Source organism: Tetrao urogallus (genome assembly GCF_951394365.1).
Source record: "Tetrao urogallus genome assembly, chromosome: 1".
NCBI lineage: Eukaryota > Metazoa > Chordata > Aves > Galliformes > Phasianidae > Tetrao > Tetrao urogallus.
In genome coordinates, this window is record NC_136813.1 from 103,454,596 (window position 1) to 103,469,162 (window position 14,567).

The window sequence follows — 14,567 nt, forward strand, 5'->3', positions numbered from 1 at the left end:
TAAAACATAAAAATCTGGGCTTTCTTTTCTAACCAGCATCTGAAACTGAATGACATATAGTTCACAATATCGCGTTTACAAAAGATAATTGTAAAGCAGAGAATAGTGGAGAGTTATGAGAGGAAAGGATTAATATATATATATATATTTTAATGCCACATTCAGCTGGCAGTTTGTGCTGTGCTGTGGTGCTGAAAGTGGCGTTGGTTCAGGGAATCACCAGTTACGTAATTTGCTGTGTTTTTTTTTTTTAAGTGAAGAAGTAATGGGGGGGATAATGAATGCTTTTCTAAAATGTTAAGCATCGCTGTTTTTACAGGAGAACAGAGTCCTAATGTCTCTCTAATGCAGAGGATGTCAGACATGCTGTCAAGATGGTTTGAAGAAGCTAGTGAAGTTGCACAAAGTAATCGAGGACGAGGAAGATCGCGGTCCAGAGGTTATTTCCTTTTTTCTAAGAGTAGTAATTACACTAGAGATTATGCTTATAATGGATATAAAGGCCTTGATTATCGGTCTTTCTGAGGCATAAACTACAAATTTTTAGTGCACGTTGAAGAGCTAAGCATATGGATGCTATATGAGTAATAATGAAAAAGATTCTTTAAAAACAGAGTAAGTCTACCCTTGAGACTTTGTTTCTCTTGCCTTTTTTTTTTCCATCTAAGGTGGGACTAATCGGACAGATGCTTCTGCTAGTAATAATGTGCCAGCTAGTACAGAATCAGAAACTGCGATGGAAGTAGATGGTTCTGAACAACTTCCATCATCTTCATCTTCTACGATGTCAGCCCAAGCTCCTTCAACATCATCTTCAGCAGGAAGTCCCCCTTCAACTTCATTATTGTCCTCTCCTGATAATGAACAAAGGCCTTCTCTGGGGGCCTCATCTCAACCTGTGCTCCATCAGTCTGGTGAGAAGAAATCCATCTTGTCACAATTCGATAAGCCATTTTATTTTAGGATATTTTGGGTAATTGATTTCTATTGATACTTAATAAGACTAACTATTTTATAGTTACTAAGTGACCGGTAAGCTTTCAGTTTAAATAAAGAGTGAAAACATCAACTGTATACATTTACCTGAAGAGGGAAGTGTAAAAAAGGGATAAACATTAGTGTCATTTAAAATGAAAAAAAGAAAATACTGCTTTTATTCTGCCCTCCCTCCTCCAAATTCACTGTTCTCTTCATGGAATGTGAGTAACGTCATGCCTCCTTCAACTGTGATTTGGCTGTAGCAGTGTCAGTGCAGTGAACAGCAGAACCTATGCCTGTTTTTATTTGGGAGAGGTAGACCTGTCAGTCAGCAATGTTATTTTTTGCTTCTTAGGAGTATCTACATAGGGCTTATTTTCCATGAGATTCCATTATTGTTTAATAAATTGTGCTACATGTTGCTTTTTAAGATTGTGTATCTTGGAACTTGTGTGTTTTAAATAGTCTTGTATCTTTATTGTGCTGAGGGAAGAAAATGTATTTCACAGTTGGCGTCAGAAGTTTCTTTGGGCAGAAGTAAAAGAGCACCTTTTGCTTTCACCTGCCTTTTTGCATGCAGGAAAAGGTGTCACAGCCCTTGGAGTTGCACAAGAATTTGATTTATTTTTTTTTTTTTTTTTTTTTAAAGTGGAATAAAGAAATGGGAATTTCCCAGAAAAAAAATTATCATTCAGTGTACTGTGACTGCTGCTCCCAAAGTCTCTGGCACAGCTGAGAACTGATGAAGTATTTGCTATCTGAAAGATAGAGAAACTAAAGATATACATTGAAATTCATTAAATACATTATTCTGAGTACTTGAACCTTGCAATTATTCTAATACGTTACTTAAAAAAAATAAGCTGTGAGGAGAGGAACATACAATATGTGTAATTTGGATACCATATCAATGAGTAAATGCTGGAAAATTTGATCAGTAGTGGAGGCTTTTAGTCCCCAGTGATAAATTTGTGGTTTGCATAATAAAATTCAGTAAAGAACATTTCTGGAATTACATGTTTTCTATCTTACCATTTTAAAGAAGGCACCTTTAACAAGTGTCTTCCTCTTTGTCTTTGAACCAGAGACATCTCTGAACCTCTGAATTTCTAAGTAAAAGTTTATGATGCTAGCATGAAGCTGAAATTGTTATTCGGTGCAGCTCTTTAAGAACGTTTCCTCTTTCCCATTGTTAATTTGGACTCTGTATTCAGATTTAAAAGGGATAATGGTGGTAGTTGTAGTGGCTTTGTTTTGTTGACTGACAACGGATACTTTCTGGCTTAGTCTGTGATGTTTTATAGGTGGCACCTAAACAGTGCCAGTGGGCTGCTGCTGCTGCTTCAAGAAAGTCCCACTTATCTGGTATTCTTTTCACCCTATGCAGATTTTAGTTAGGGCCAAGTGTCATCTTCAAATAGTTTGCAGGATTAGTTTTAATTAAGCACATCTAGTAGGTATCCTGGCTAATCTGTAACCATTTCTAAAAACAATTAAGTTGTAAAAGAAGTCTTTGGATGGACAGATTCAGTACTCTGACTGTGCAGAGGTCATAGCAGAGCAGTAGCAATGGAGTTCAGAATGGGTGGGCTTGAATATAAATTTTCTTTTTGCAACGTTGATCTTCTTACAATAACCGATGATGGTGCTCCATCACGGTGGTTTATTTACTCACTGCCTCTAGTTTATGAATATGAAAGCACTGCACACTGTATCAAGAACAGAATTCTGTGGGTGTAGGCAGCTGCATTTAGACATACCTGCTGCTTTTTTGGGGTGACAGAATAGGTTGAAGTGATGTTAGACAAAGTAGTTTAAATATAGTGAGAGGTGAGTTGGGAGGTCAGGTAGAGACATCTTGTAAAACTTGGATGACTGAGGAAGAAGTTTGAAAAATGGAAGAGCAAAAATGAGAGGCTTTCAGGCGTCGCTTTGCTTAAAATTGTGGCAGATTGAAGCTTGAATGTTAATGCAAAAGTGTTAGCAGGGTACTGACTTATTTAGAAAAAGAGGATACCATGAAAACAGGCTACTAAGCAGCTTTTCATAACTCATTTCTACAGATTTCTATACTGAGTGCACATTATAGTAGTAAACTGACTCATGAAATTGCACCTTTATATATATATTTTTATATAAGTATGTATATATGCATACACTGTAATTCAAATATTTTGCTGGTATGGTGTACCAGAAAATATACCATGTGTTGAGCATTTCAGCTTTGAGGTGTGCTCTTCTTCATCTCTTAATGTTTGGAGAGGAAAAAAATGTACTGATTTAAAAATGAGTTGATGCAAAAGTAGTTCAGTGCTGGGTTTTGTTGGGATAACTCTCTATGAGAGAATGCATATTCTAGAGGAATGCCACTGAAATGTTTGAATAAGGTGCAAATAATGAACAAGATCTGTGAGAAATGTCTCAGTAACCTGCTCTTTCAATTCATCTGAAAAATATTTTACTGTAACACGATAGGATAATTGCTGGAAACTTTCACGCTTGTCATTAAGGAGAAAGAGATAACATACTGATGATATAAGGTGACCTTGTCTTTAAATTTTGAATGGGAAAGGGACATTAACTTACTGTGTTTTTTTTTCTGTTCAGCTTTTCTTTCCTTACTCCGTTTGCTGGCAATATAAACATTTGCTTAGAGATTCTGAAATGTCTTAAAAGATGTTGTATATATTCCACATAGTAGTTATCTCTTTAACATGGTAGTTATCTCTTTACATTTTGAGTTTGAATTCATATTAAGTCTTAAATTGGAGCTATCTCTGAAGTGCATGGCAGTAAATCACAGCAAGTACTGAAAACTGCAATTTTAGACTCTCTTGATATTTGCTATTTCCTCAAAAACATTTTCTAGTATTTATGGATTTTTAATTTCCACAAATGTTCATTGCACATGAAAACTATGCCTAGAAAATCTCCTTAATACCATATTCCTCTGAAGAACTGTATCTTGTTTCTTCTTGTTATACCTTATCAACCTAAGCTGGTAAGATGCACTTTCAGAAGTGGTGCTAGGACATTCTACTGTAAGACCTGTGGTTATTAACTAGTGCCTACCACTAATTGCTGAATGATTAGATTATAACTTTGGGTTTATTTCTTATTATGAAACAGAAGTTAAAATTTGCTTGTTTCATTGAGTGAATAGAGTTGCAAAATATTTTGTAGAGCTTTTGCTTTGTTGAAAGGTGAGGTACCAATATAATTTTCATAATATTTTAAGATTTCATGGCGTTTTTGTTTTTTTTTTCGTTGCAGATTTCCTCGTCTTCAGAGTACTGCAGGGTGTCCTTGATAAAAATGCTTTCAGAATAGATCTAGGATTACATTTTGTAGCAGAACTAGCCATAGAATTTGTTGTGATTGTATGAGTCTCAATTAGCTTCTAGTCCTGTATTTACAGGTGAGAGCAGTAAGCAGATCAGTGTTGTGCTTTCAGCTATTGCTAGTAAAGACACAATCCGTATAGTATGAAAAGAAGTGCCTGTTATGCAGCCCTTGTTTAAGTTGGAGGAAATCTGCAAAGAGTGTTTACAGAATGAAAAAGTACTCAGTACACTTGATTTTATAGTAGTTTTCAAAAAAAATACTATTAAGCAAGCCAGTGACCTGGTACACACCAAAATGCTGTAGCTTACGAATTTGTGAAGACAAAATGATCAAAACAATAAAGTCTCTAAAGAGAGATCTGCAAGGGTAAATTGTTAAGAGAATGATGCTAAGAAACGTTTATGATCCAATAAATTGTTTTCTCTGTAGGACCAATTAACAATGTTTACAAACTTTGAATCCTCACCGATTGGGAATGTGAGATAAATATGGAGTTCATGATAAAATCTATTTTTTCATTAGATGCTGTTCTGTCAACTCTCTCAATGATCCACACTTTACTTTTTTTACAGGTTTGTTTTGCCTCAAACAGTATTAAAATGGGTTGTGTATTTCTGACACCAGAAAGCCATGACATTGATTTTGAAATTTTACACCATAAATGTTCTGATTTGTTGAATGCTTCTGTAATTTCCCTTGTTTTGAATCAGTCAGGATCTGTTTGTTTTCTTCTTTAGTAATTCTTTGACAAATGTTTTAAGATGGGGAGGGAAATGTATGACACAAGCTCTGAACTTCTGAGTCCAATGATTTGAGCATTTAAGATGACAAAAGCAATTTAAATATATTATTTAGTAATTTCTGGTTGTCGGTAGATTGATTTGTGAAGTTTTTATCCCTTTAATTGCACTGAATATCCATTGCTTCTCTCTTCAGTCAATTTCCTACTCCACCCTTATTTCTGTATACTGTATGTTTGATGCTTCTTTTTTACATACCTTTTTTTTTTTTTTTCTCCTTCCATTTGTCAGAGTTAATGGGACCCGAGTTAGCTATAATCCGTAGGGGTCTACAGCGCCTGAGGCTTAAGAAGGCAGAACAACAGAGACAGCGAGAGCTAGCTGAGGGTTCTGCACCACAGTCCTCCTCTGATCAGTCATCCTCTAAGGGCTCCTCACAGGACCCTCAGACATCAGGTTGTCATTTGTCAAGGTTTCTTAAGCAGCTAACGTAGTTATAGTTTGTGCTACTATTGTTTGCTGAGACCGCTTCACTTCCAGAACAAGAGAGTTCCTGCATTTGCTGCTTTTCTTACCTTGCACGTGGTGGTGTTTATCATCACATGGTTAGGGAAAGAGTAATAATGACAGATTTCATTTGTCTAACGTGTTTGGATTCTATAGTGCAACACCACTGTTCGGAGAAAGTTTCCTAGGTGCAAAGTTTCCTAGTGTATAGTTTGTTAGAGAAATTGCTTTGTCCTGAGTCAAGCGATCTGCTTCCACCCTTGTTATTGAACAGCACAACTTGCTGTTGGTTGTATCAGGTTGTAAGATGGCTTTGGTTTAGCATATGTTCTAAATCAAGGTAACTATATAGTAGAGCAGAAACAGCACTCCTCAATGCTGTGTTTTTACAGTAAACATAGTGCAAATACTTTTAGCAAGCCCAAGTCCCCAGATATGCACTTTTTAAAAAAGAATGACACTTCCTTTCACCATCTTTTCCATCTTACTGAGATTAAAAGTAAATATAAGAAAGCTCTGCTTATATTTATAATAAAAAGAGACATTTCCAAGAAAGTTGTAAGTTAGGGTAGAATCATGCATACGAATGTATGAATACAGAGTTAAACCCTACAGCATATAGATTTGAAGCAGACTTTGTCATGGCATCGTGTAGAAATGAATGAGCTGCATGCTGCGTGAACAATGAGCTTACTTTGTGTTGAAGTAAATATAAAGGTGACATGTCTAGCAGTGTTTCTTTTGTAGCAGTGTGCAATCTCTTACCTTTTTCTGCAAAGTTGCGCTCAATGCTGTGTTCTGTGGCACGTGTTCAGTCTTCAGGCACGTACTAGTTTGTAAGCTTAAAAAAAAAAAAAATTAAATCCCAAAATTTGTCTGCTACTGTTTGAAATGAAGTGATAGGCTCTGTTTGGCCCAGAGCTGCAAGTTCACAGTCCCTATATGGGTGCAATTTAAACATGCAGTTTTCTTCTGAAGTCAGTGTAACGCTAACATTTTCTTCTGCCCCACATGTCATCCTCAGTTCTTGTCTTTGCAATTACAGAAACTCAGTTTCAACTGTAGAAACAGAGGAAGAAAAACAATTGATTCACATAAAATTTCCTGTAGAAAATGTCATGAGCTGAAAGCTCTTACTGGTTTAATAGAAAAGCTTGTCATGCTATTGGACTGAGTGGTAATTATCCTACCCTACGGTTTTGTAGTAGTTACATGAAGATTTGTAAGCTTTATCTGTAGCAATTAGCCCTTATATTTAGGGAAGTGTGGCCAGAAGTTTAGGATGCTGTTGGATGCAAAAGTGAGTTAACTCGTCGTGATTCACAGAGGCCCATCTAACCTTGGGTAGGTGCACCATCCTCAGATGGCAAAGAAACTTTGTTTAAGTGGATGCCTGGCATGAAGTATTGTGTAAACTTGGCAGAGCTACAGAAGCAGAATGTGCTATGTGTATCAGGCCTGTTTTGTCTTCCAAGTCAAAGTCTTTTCCAAGTCTTTTACATTGAACAGAAAAAGGTTTTTTTAGATAGCTGCTCTAAGAGGGAACTGTGATATACTCTTCCATGCTTTATCCAGTTATTTAAATTTACCAGTTACTTAAAATTACTAGCCTTGGCTTACGTTATTGAGGTATTTCTTCACATTCAGGTCCTCCACAGTACTCAAACAAGCATAACTAGGCTATGTGCAAACTACAAAGAAATTAAACCTCTATAACCTGTTTTGAGTGCCACCCTGCCCAGTCCAGATATGCTGTGTAGACGTCACCATAAATGGGTTATAAACTGTAGCAAGGCTTTGAAGAGATCTTTATTTCTCTTTTCTAGAACTTGTAAGCTAATAAAATGCAGTATGAGAAGTTAAAGAAATAAGAATCATCTGACTGTGAAAGAGGAAAAAAAAAAAAAGGTGCTATAGGTCAGTGTGCGTTAGAGATTCCTGTAGCTGTCAGTATGCATGTATCTTAGGTAGCTGAGTGATAAAAACTGCATTTTTATTATTTGATGGTTTTTTTAAAATGTGCAGATATAGAAATGTCTGTTTGAAGTCCAAAATATTTAACAGAGAGCTTAATCATTGCACAGAGCAGTTATTCATAATCATTAATACAAGTGTTTATCTTCTTGGATTAATGTCCATTTTATCTACTATGTTTGGGACTCCAGAGACAGGTCTGACTGCTTCAGGTCTGGCTTTCTTACTGGTGCTGGTGTTCGTGGTATAAAGAGGAATTCTTTAATTTTTCTTTTTACCAAAGCAACAGAGGCAACATGCTGATATTTTGAAGAAGTCAGGTGCTGACTGTCCAAACTATAGGAAGATCCTTCAGCATGTAATTGACTTAAAAATTATCTTCTATTTTCTGTTTGAGGTTTCCCATATTTATGACTCTTCAGTTCCCTCTTTAAGTGGTGTTCCAGTTTAGAATGTACTGGTGACATTACAACCAGTGGTGAACTGCACTGGGATGTAGAGCCAGCCTGTGAAGGCTCAGGTAAGAGTTTGGATTTTTGTTTGTTTTTTTAACTATATGGCACAGTTTTTGTAATGTTTTTTTTTTTTTTTTTCAAAACATTTATGAGAAATGATGAAAGTACGTTTTCAGAATTTTTACAAAACCAAGCCATATATTAAAAAAAGAGGCATTTACCTGAACTTTTCCAGGCTGGTTGTGTTGATTTCCCTGCCTGAGCTGTAAGGTTCTAGGCTGCAGTGCCACTTCAAGGGGGGCTGGTGATCTGTGGCTTTGAGAGATTTGAGGGAGGAAGGAAAAAAGTGAATTAGGGAGTTAGGAATTGCTATGTATTGAGCTCTTAACCATATTAATTGGATTATTTAGGATGCTTCCTCTATTTTGCTTACATTTCTCAATGGTCATATTCCAAGGAAAATGCATTCACAGAGCTGTAAGAAGTTATCAAAATAGTAGAGAAATGTGGGAGATTTAAGTCTATATTAGCAGAGAGTATTGTCTAGAATTTTTTTTTTTGTTTCTACTTACTGTGATTGAATGATATATGTGGTAAAACGTGCTACTGTTTACTTACTTTTTAATAACTGGGGGTCTTATTAAAATTCAGAAGTGCTGGAAGGGGTAGCAAAGTGCTCCACAAACACTGCCTCCTATTTTATTGTGTTGACACACAGCGTCAAAGACAGTTGTTGGTGCTGTGGCAGTAGAGATTGAACCTTCCTGATAGTATTCTGTTATGTGTTGTTGCCATGTGACAGATGGCAGTAAGGAGACAGTCTGACACCGTGGTATCTGATGTGGAGGTGTGTATGAAGCAAAGGTGTGTCATTGGATTGCTCCGTGTAGTAAAAATGGAGCCCATTGACATTCATTGACAGTTGCTGAACAGTGATGGAGACCAGAGCATAGTGAGGCAGCAGGTGGTGTGTTTCAGCAGTGGTGACAGCAACGGTGGACCTCTTGTGGTGCAGGTTTTTAGAGGTGCAGCATGCAGGCTCTTCTTCATCACTGGTAAAAATACATACCTAATGGTGGTGACTGTTGAAAAATGGTGTTTGTAGCTGAAATTTTATCCAGCGAACAGTGTTATTGTGCTCCTTGTATCTGTTCTAGTTTTCATGGAAATAAATAGGAGACGTTACTTCCTGAGCAACATGTGTTATTTCTTACGCTAATAATTAAAGTATGTTATTTTAGTGGCATTTCTTCTGTTCATCTAAGCCTGAATTAAAGAGCTGATGAGATTGGCTTTTTCAGCAAAGTATAATGTTTGGCAGCATTAAGAAGATCATAGGACGTATAAGCATGTAGAAACAATCAGACTGCAAGGGCAGAGCGAAGTCTGACGATAACTGTCTTCTGTGATTTAGTCGTCTTGGCTTGCAAGACAAGAGATCCGTTGCCTTTAGCACTTTGGTAGAAGTTAATCCCAGCCATGGGCTCATAGCTATGAATATGCTCAAAGCCAGCCTGCCCTTGAGAGATGCATACCATTTCACGTGCTGAGTCAGCTGGTCACCTTATGACATGGTGTACCTTTACACCAGCTTTTTTCCTCACATTTGAATTTTAAAAATTGGGTTGTGATTCTGCTGGAAATATTCTGCTGTAAACACTTATCTTCTAAATTAGAAATTATATTTAAAGTACACATCAGTTTTGGAAAGTGAAATACCATTAATGATACGGGTCTTACGCCTAAGAGCTAAGCCTACAAGACAAATTCTGTGATCTGGCTTTGGTGTTTTCAGTGCAAGGTATGAGCATGGTTGAACAAAGGTGAAGGGGTGAAGGCAAATTTAGAATTATATTCCATTCCCTAGTGAATGTGTCCAAGCCTGGTTACTGACACAAGCGAGCTTCCAAAGCACACTGAGATTGCATTAAATTTCCCCTGGTTGTCTTCATTCCTTCTCCCCTTCCACACAGTGCTAGATGTCAGTGTAACGAAGGAACTGGTGATTCTTGCACGGTAGTTGAGAATTAGGGATCATTTTGAGGATGCATCTTTAAATCAGCTCTGTCAGTTTAGCAGGTCTTATAGCTGTTCTACAAAGCTAGTCATGTGCGAATCTGGCACAAACCTCAGAGTGAGTCACCTGTAAGAGGAGATCTCCTATTTGTTTGCTTTCCCATATAGGGTTTAAATTCATGCTGAAGTTCTTTTAGCATGCTGTGAAGTTTGTGGACTAATTCAGTTTGTAATACAGGATATTAAATCCATTTTGCTTAGCATGAATTTGTTTATAACGGAAAATTAACAAGTGGAACCAACATACGGTAGCCTAGCCACCAATATTACGTTTGAAATACTGCACTGATTTGTGTACATCCATGCATCTTGCAGTAATATGGAAGCAAGATCTGGTTTTCAGAGATTATAAGGGAAATGGTCTTCAAAGAAGATGTGGAACTTATTGTCTACTGCTATTGTTTTTTTTCTTTCTGTGATTAGATAAGAGTTTTTGTAAGACTGATTGGTGTGGTGCTGTGTCATAAACTCATGAAGATATTTTCAGTCATCAGATGTCTCAGATGTTTATAGCATCTAGGAATGCAAGACTATTGAACTATTTTCTGAGTGGCATCTGTGTGGGCGCCTTGATGTTATGCAAACAATCTGTATGCTGCTGTATTCATAAATCCTCTTATCTTTTACAATTTATGTCCATAGATACAAGTATTGAAGATACTGGTATGCCACGAGTATTCATGTTGATGTATAAATACTCTGAAATCTACGTGTACCACATGGTTTGAAGTACTAATGTCATTTGATAGTTTCAGCGAAGGCTTTAGAAGTCCATAACTCTTCAGTGTTCTTTGAAACATTTTAGAAATGAAGAACAAGGCAAAGTCCTCGGTTTTGGACAGGCGTTTTTAATATCAGTGTCAGGAAGCTTCAGGCTGTTCAGTGACTACCTAAAGAAACACGTAATGATTTGAAACAAGTGGCTTTGCTTCTTTCATGCCTAGAAAATGCAATATGGCTGGCTGCTCATAAAACAACCCCAAAGCTTCCTTGTGTTGCCGCTTTTCATTCTTTTATTTTAAACTAACGTATGATCGTGACATTGCTGTGCAGTTCTCTGCTGCTTATGTTTTAAGTTGAAATCTCATTTTTGTTTCAGATTCTCCTTCCTCTGTGGTTAACAAACAGCTTGGATCCATGTCACTTGATGAGCAACAGGGTGCGTGACAGGAAATGCGCTATACCCAGCCATAGCTGATTGCAATGCTTCCTTTTTAAAATTGCCTTTCGTGGTGATAAACAGTCTAAAATGCTGTTCATCTGCCTAATGTAGAATTCTGTAAGCAGATCTGCTGGAAACTTGTTAATTATTTGATTCTCAATGCCAGGATCAGAGTAAGGTTAATTGTTTTTGAAAGCCATCCTATGCTCAGTTCATAATGCATTCAATGTAGGTACAGTAAATGTCTTATGTACTCTACAGAAATTCAGTATGTTTTTTTTTAAATATGAAATTAATTCTTTAAATAGTTTTTCTGTTTTCCTGGATGGTTGTTCTTGAATCAGAACGCAGCTGTCAACTTGAAATAACTTGCAATCATGTAATGCTAAAGACTTTATTTTATGCAAAAGATACATGCAGCTTTGTTGTACTTGCACAGTTTGAGTAACTCGAGCACCTATTGCATTTAAATGCATCTTACCTCTGTAATCTTTTGTCCTTTACTCCTTCTACTAAGCAAGTACTAGTGTTTCTTTGTAGATGCCTCAAGTTCTAGTGATAGAAAGAATGCTTCTGAGCTTTCTCTACACCCATTGTTCATCAGAGCCTTTGAATAGTGAGCAGTGAATTTGGCTGGAGGTGACCCTATTCTAGCTGAACCAATGTCATCTGCTGTGAATTTTTATGCCTGAATAATTAACGAATGATGGAGGGTAATTTAAAAATAGATTTCCATACGCTCTGCATTAAGCTTACTTCCATATCAAGGCCTCAATAGAGCTTAAGTAGCTCAAATGCCAAAAAAGAGCTGGCTGTTTCATGTTTCGCATTGAAAGCTAGAATGCTATTTTGATATTCCATTTCTGAAAAACAGTATTTGGCAACCATTGAGATCGGATTTATGTTAAGATCCAAGAATGCTGGGGGAAAAAAATCAAGCTGTGTTTGATTTATTGATATAATAAATTCACGCTGCAGAACTACATTTTGTGATGAAATAGCCTTAAATCTTACTATGTCCATTTACTAATTATTCGTGGTTTAATAGTCTACATCACTCTTCAGGTTAGGCTGGAAGACTTGCTTATTATTAGTGACTAAATTCTATGGACTCTTCTATGGACTCAAAGCATTATTTAATGGTAGTAGAGTAAGCTAGAATTAACAAGTCTGTATGCTTATTGAAATTCATACAGCAGAAAATTTTTGGAAAGTTGATAAAATAGTTTATTAAATAAAGCTGGTAAATTAAACCCACGTAACAAGAAAAACGAAAGCGGAAGTTTTCATCCTAGAAATCAGTTCCCAAAATTCTTGTCAATCAGGAGAGCTAGTTTGTATTACTGTTGTTAACTGCATAACTCTAGTAATCCGGAAAGTTTTAAGGTAACATTTTTCTTCTGTGGTGATAAGGATCAGCAGGAAAGACACTGTTTGTTACCTTAAGTTTCATTCCCTAAGAATTTGGAAACGGAATCAATTTTTGTTAGGGAACCTACCTTATCCAAATGAAAACCAGAAGAAACAATTTGCTGAGATTCAGAGGAGAATTTTGGAGTTAAACTCTGTTAGTTTTACTTGATACTTGAATAGAAACCTCAGAAATGTGTAAGTAGCTAATGGAAGAAGTTGTATCAGTAACAAATACTGATATTTGAAATACTTGGTTGTTTTTACTCTTTTTTTTTTTTTTTTTTCTCCTCCTTAATTTAGTACTGAATTAGCTGGTTTACTTTTGGACCAGTCTGTGTTATTGTCATTTATGTTTTTAGACATTTTCTGGGTTTAAAGATCTTTTGATACTTATGCCTATAGAAACACATATTTAAATGCCTTTTTTTTTTTAACATTCCAGCAGAACATGCACATCCATCCGTTCTTTACAAATTAGCTTCCAAATAGATGATAATAATTAATACAGAATGTTTTGTTTGACTGTGATTTTAATAATAAAGGATATCTGTAATATTTCTTCTAGTATGTAGGCAATATTATGTCTTTAAGGTTCTGTTTGAATTGGTATGATGAGAGAACCTGAAGCCAGAGCACTAGCTTGGTAACTTTGGGGTGTAAATAGATGCATGCATCCCATGCCATCTTACTGCTGCTTCCTTCAAGTTGAATACTGATATTTCTAGATATTTGCAAGTTAGTGCATGCACTTACGGAACATCACTGCTATGGTGATGTCCATGCCTGACTGTTCAGTGCCACACTATAGATATGTGAGCTGGCTCGGAGCAAGTTGGTTTGTCAAACTGTGTCAGAGTTCTCAGTTAGTGCCCTCTTTGGATGTGCTTATGGCAGTTCTTCCTATCTTTTCGTATGAGTAAATACAAGCATTGCCTCGCAGTAAGTGCAATCAGAAGGCTTTAGTTTCTTGATGCTGACGTTTTAGGACACTAAAGCACTCTTTATGATGATGATAGATCTGAGCTTTATAACACAATCCAAACATTCAATTACATTCATTATAGTTTCATGATGTTCAATTACTTTGGTCAGAAATGTTAACTTGTTTTGTGCAGAAGTGAATATTGCATAGTAGCATCAGGTTATAGTATTGCAATAGTTTGATAGCTGCCTAGGACTATTCAAGGCACTAAACTGTCCGTCTTTCCGTCTCACTTCCTCTTTCAAAGATAGGTCTCATCTGTATCTGTGAGAAAGAAGATGAATTCTCTGTCATCTTTTACTCTTCCCTGAGTGGCCAACTCATGATAACTTGATAACTATGCAGTATGCTGAAATGATCAGTATTTGTACATGCATAGGAAGGAATTCCCAAACATTGAACAGATTTTTACACCAGGAAATACTTGCTGACAGATTGCAAGAAAAAGATACAACAACAAATTTGATAATTAAAGATGCATCATTTTTTGTTCAGTTTCAGTCAGAATATTTATACATGCCACTTATAAGATACAGCTTGATCTTTGCTTCACTCTAATGAGAATGTAACTAGAAGCTTTTATTTTGATGCTCCTCATATATGATTAATTCCTGTTTATAATTTTTTACTCTATTTTCTCAGTTTGTCATCAGGAAATATAGAAATCCATATTTCAAGTTCTTCAGAGCACTGATTTCTGCTCTAATACTGTAGTGGGTTTCTGTCTTGGCAACTGTTTACAGACAAGTACCGATGACTGCGTTAAATTCTTATGTTTTATAGTTCCTACAACTTAATTGCTTTTTTTTTTTCATAAATATCCTGTGGCAATGTTGTAGCCATTTTTATTCTGGCATGGGAAATTTGTATGCTTGTATTGAATGTTAGATTTTCATTGATGCTTGACCAAAGATTATCTGAAGTTTTTTTAGGTA

General features: G+C 36.3%; 1 protein-coding gene across 3 annotated transcripts in view; it reads left to right on the forward strand.

Annotated features, from left to right (window-relative positions):
- Positions 1-14,567, forward strand: part of DCAF6 (DDB1 and CUL4 associated factor 6) — a gene marked incomplete at both ends in the record, with an annotated part of 81,090 nt that overhangs the window by 40,236 nt on the left and 26,287 nt on the right. For all 3 annotated transcript variants that reach the window (XM_079547064.1, XM_079547065.1, XM_079547066.1), the window contains 4 exons: positions 320-439; positions 669-914; positions 5,355-5,519; positions 11,175-11,234. In XM_079547064.1, the coding sequence (XP_079403190.1) occupies positions 320-439; positions 669-914; positions 5,355-5,519; positions 11,175-11,234 (591 nt within the window). The remainder of the gene's footprint in view (positions 1-319; positions 440-668; positions 915-5,354; positions 5,520-11,174; positions 11,235-14,567) is intronic.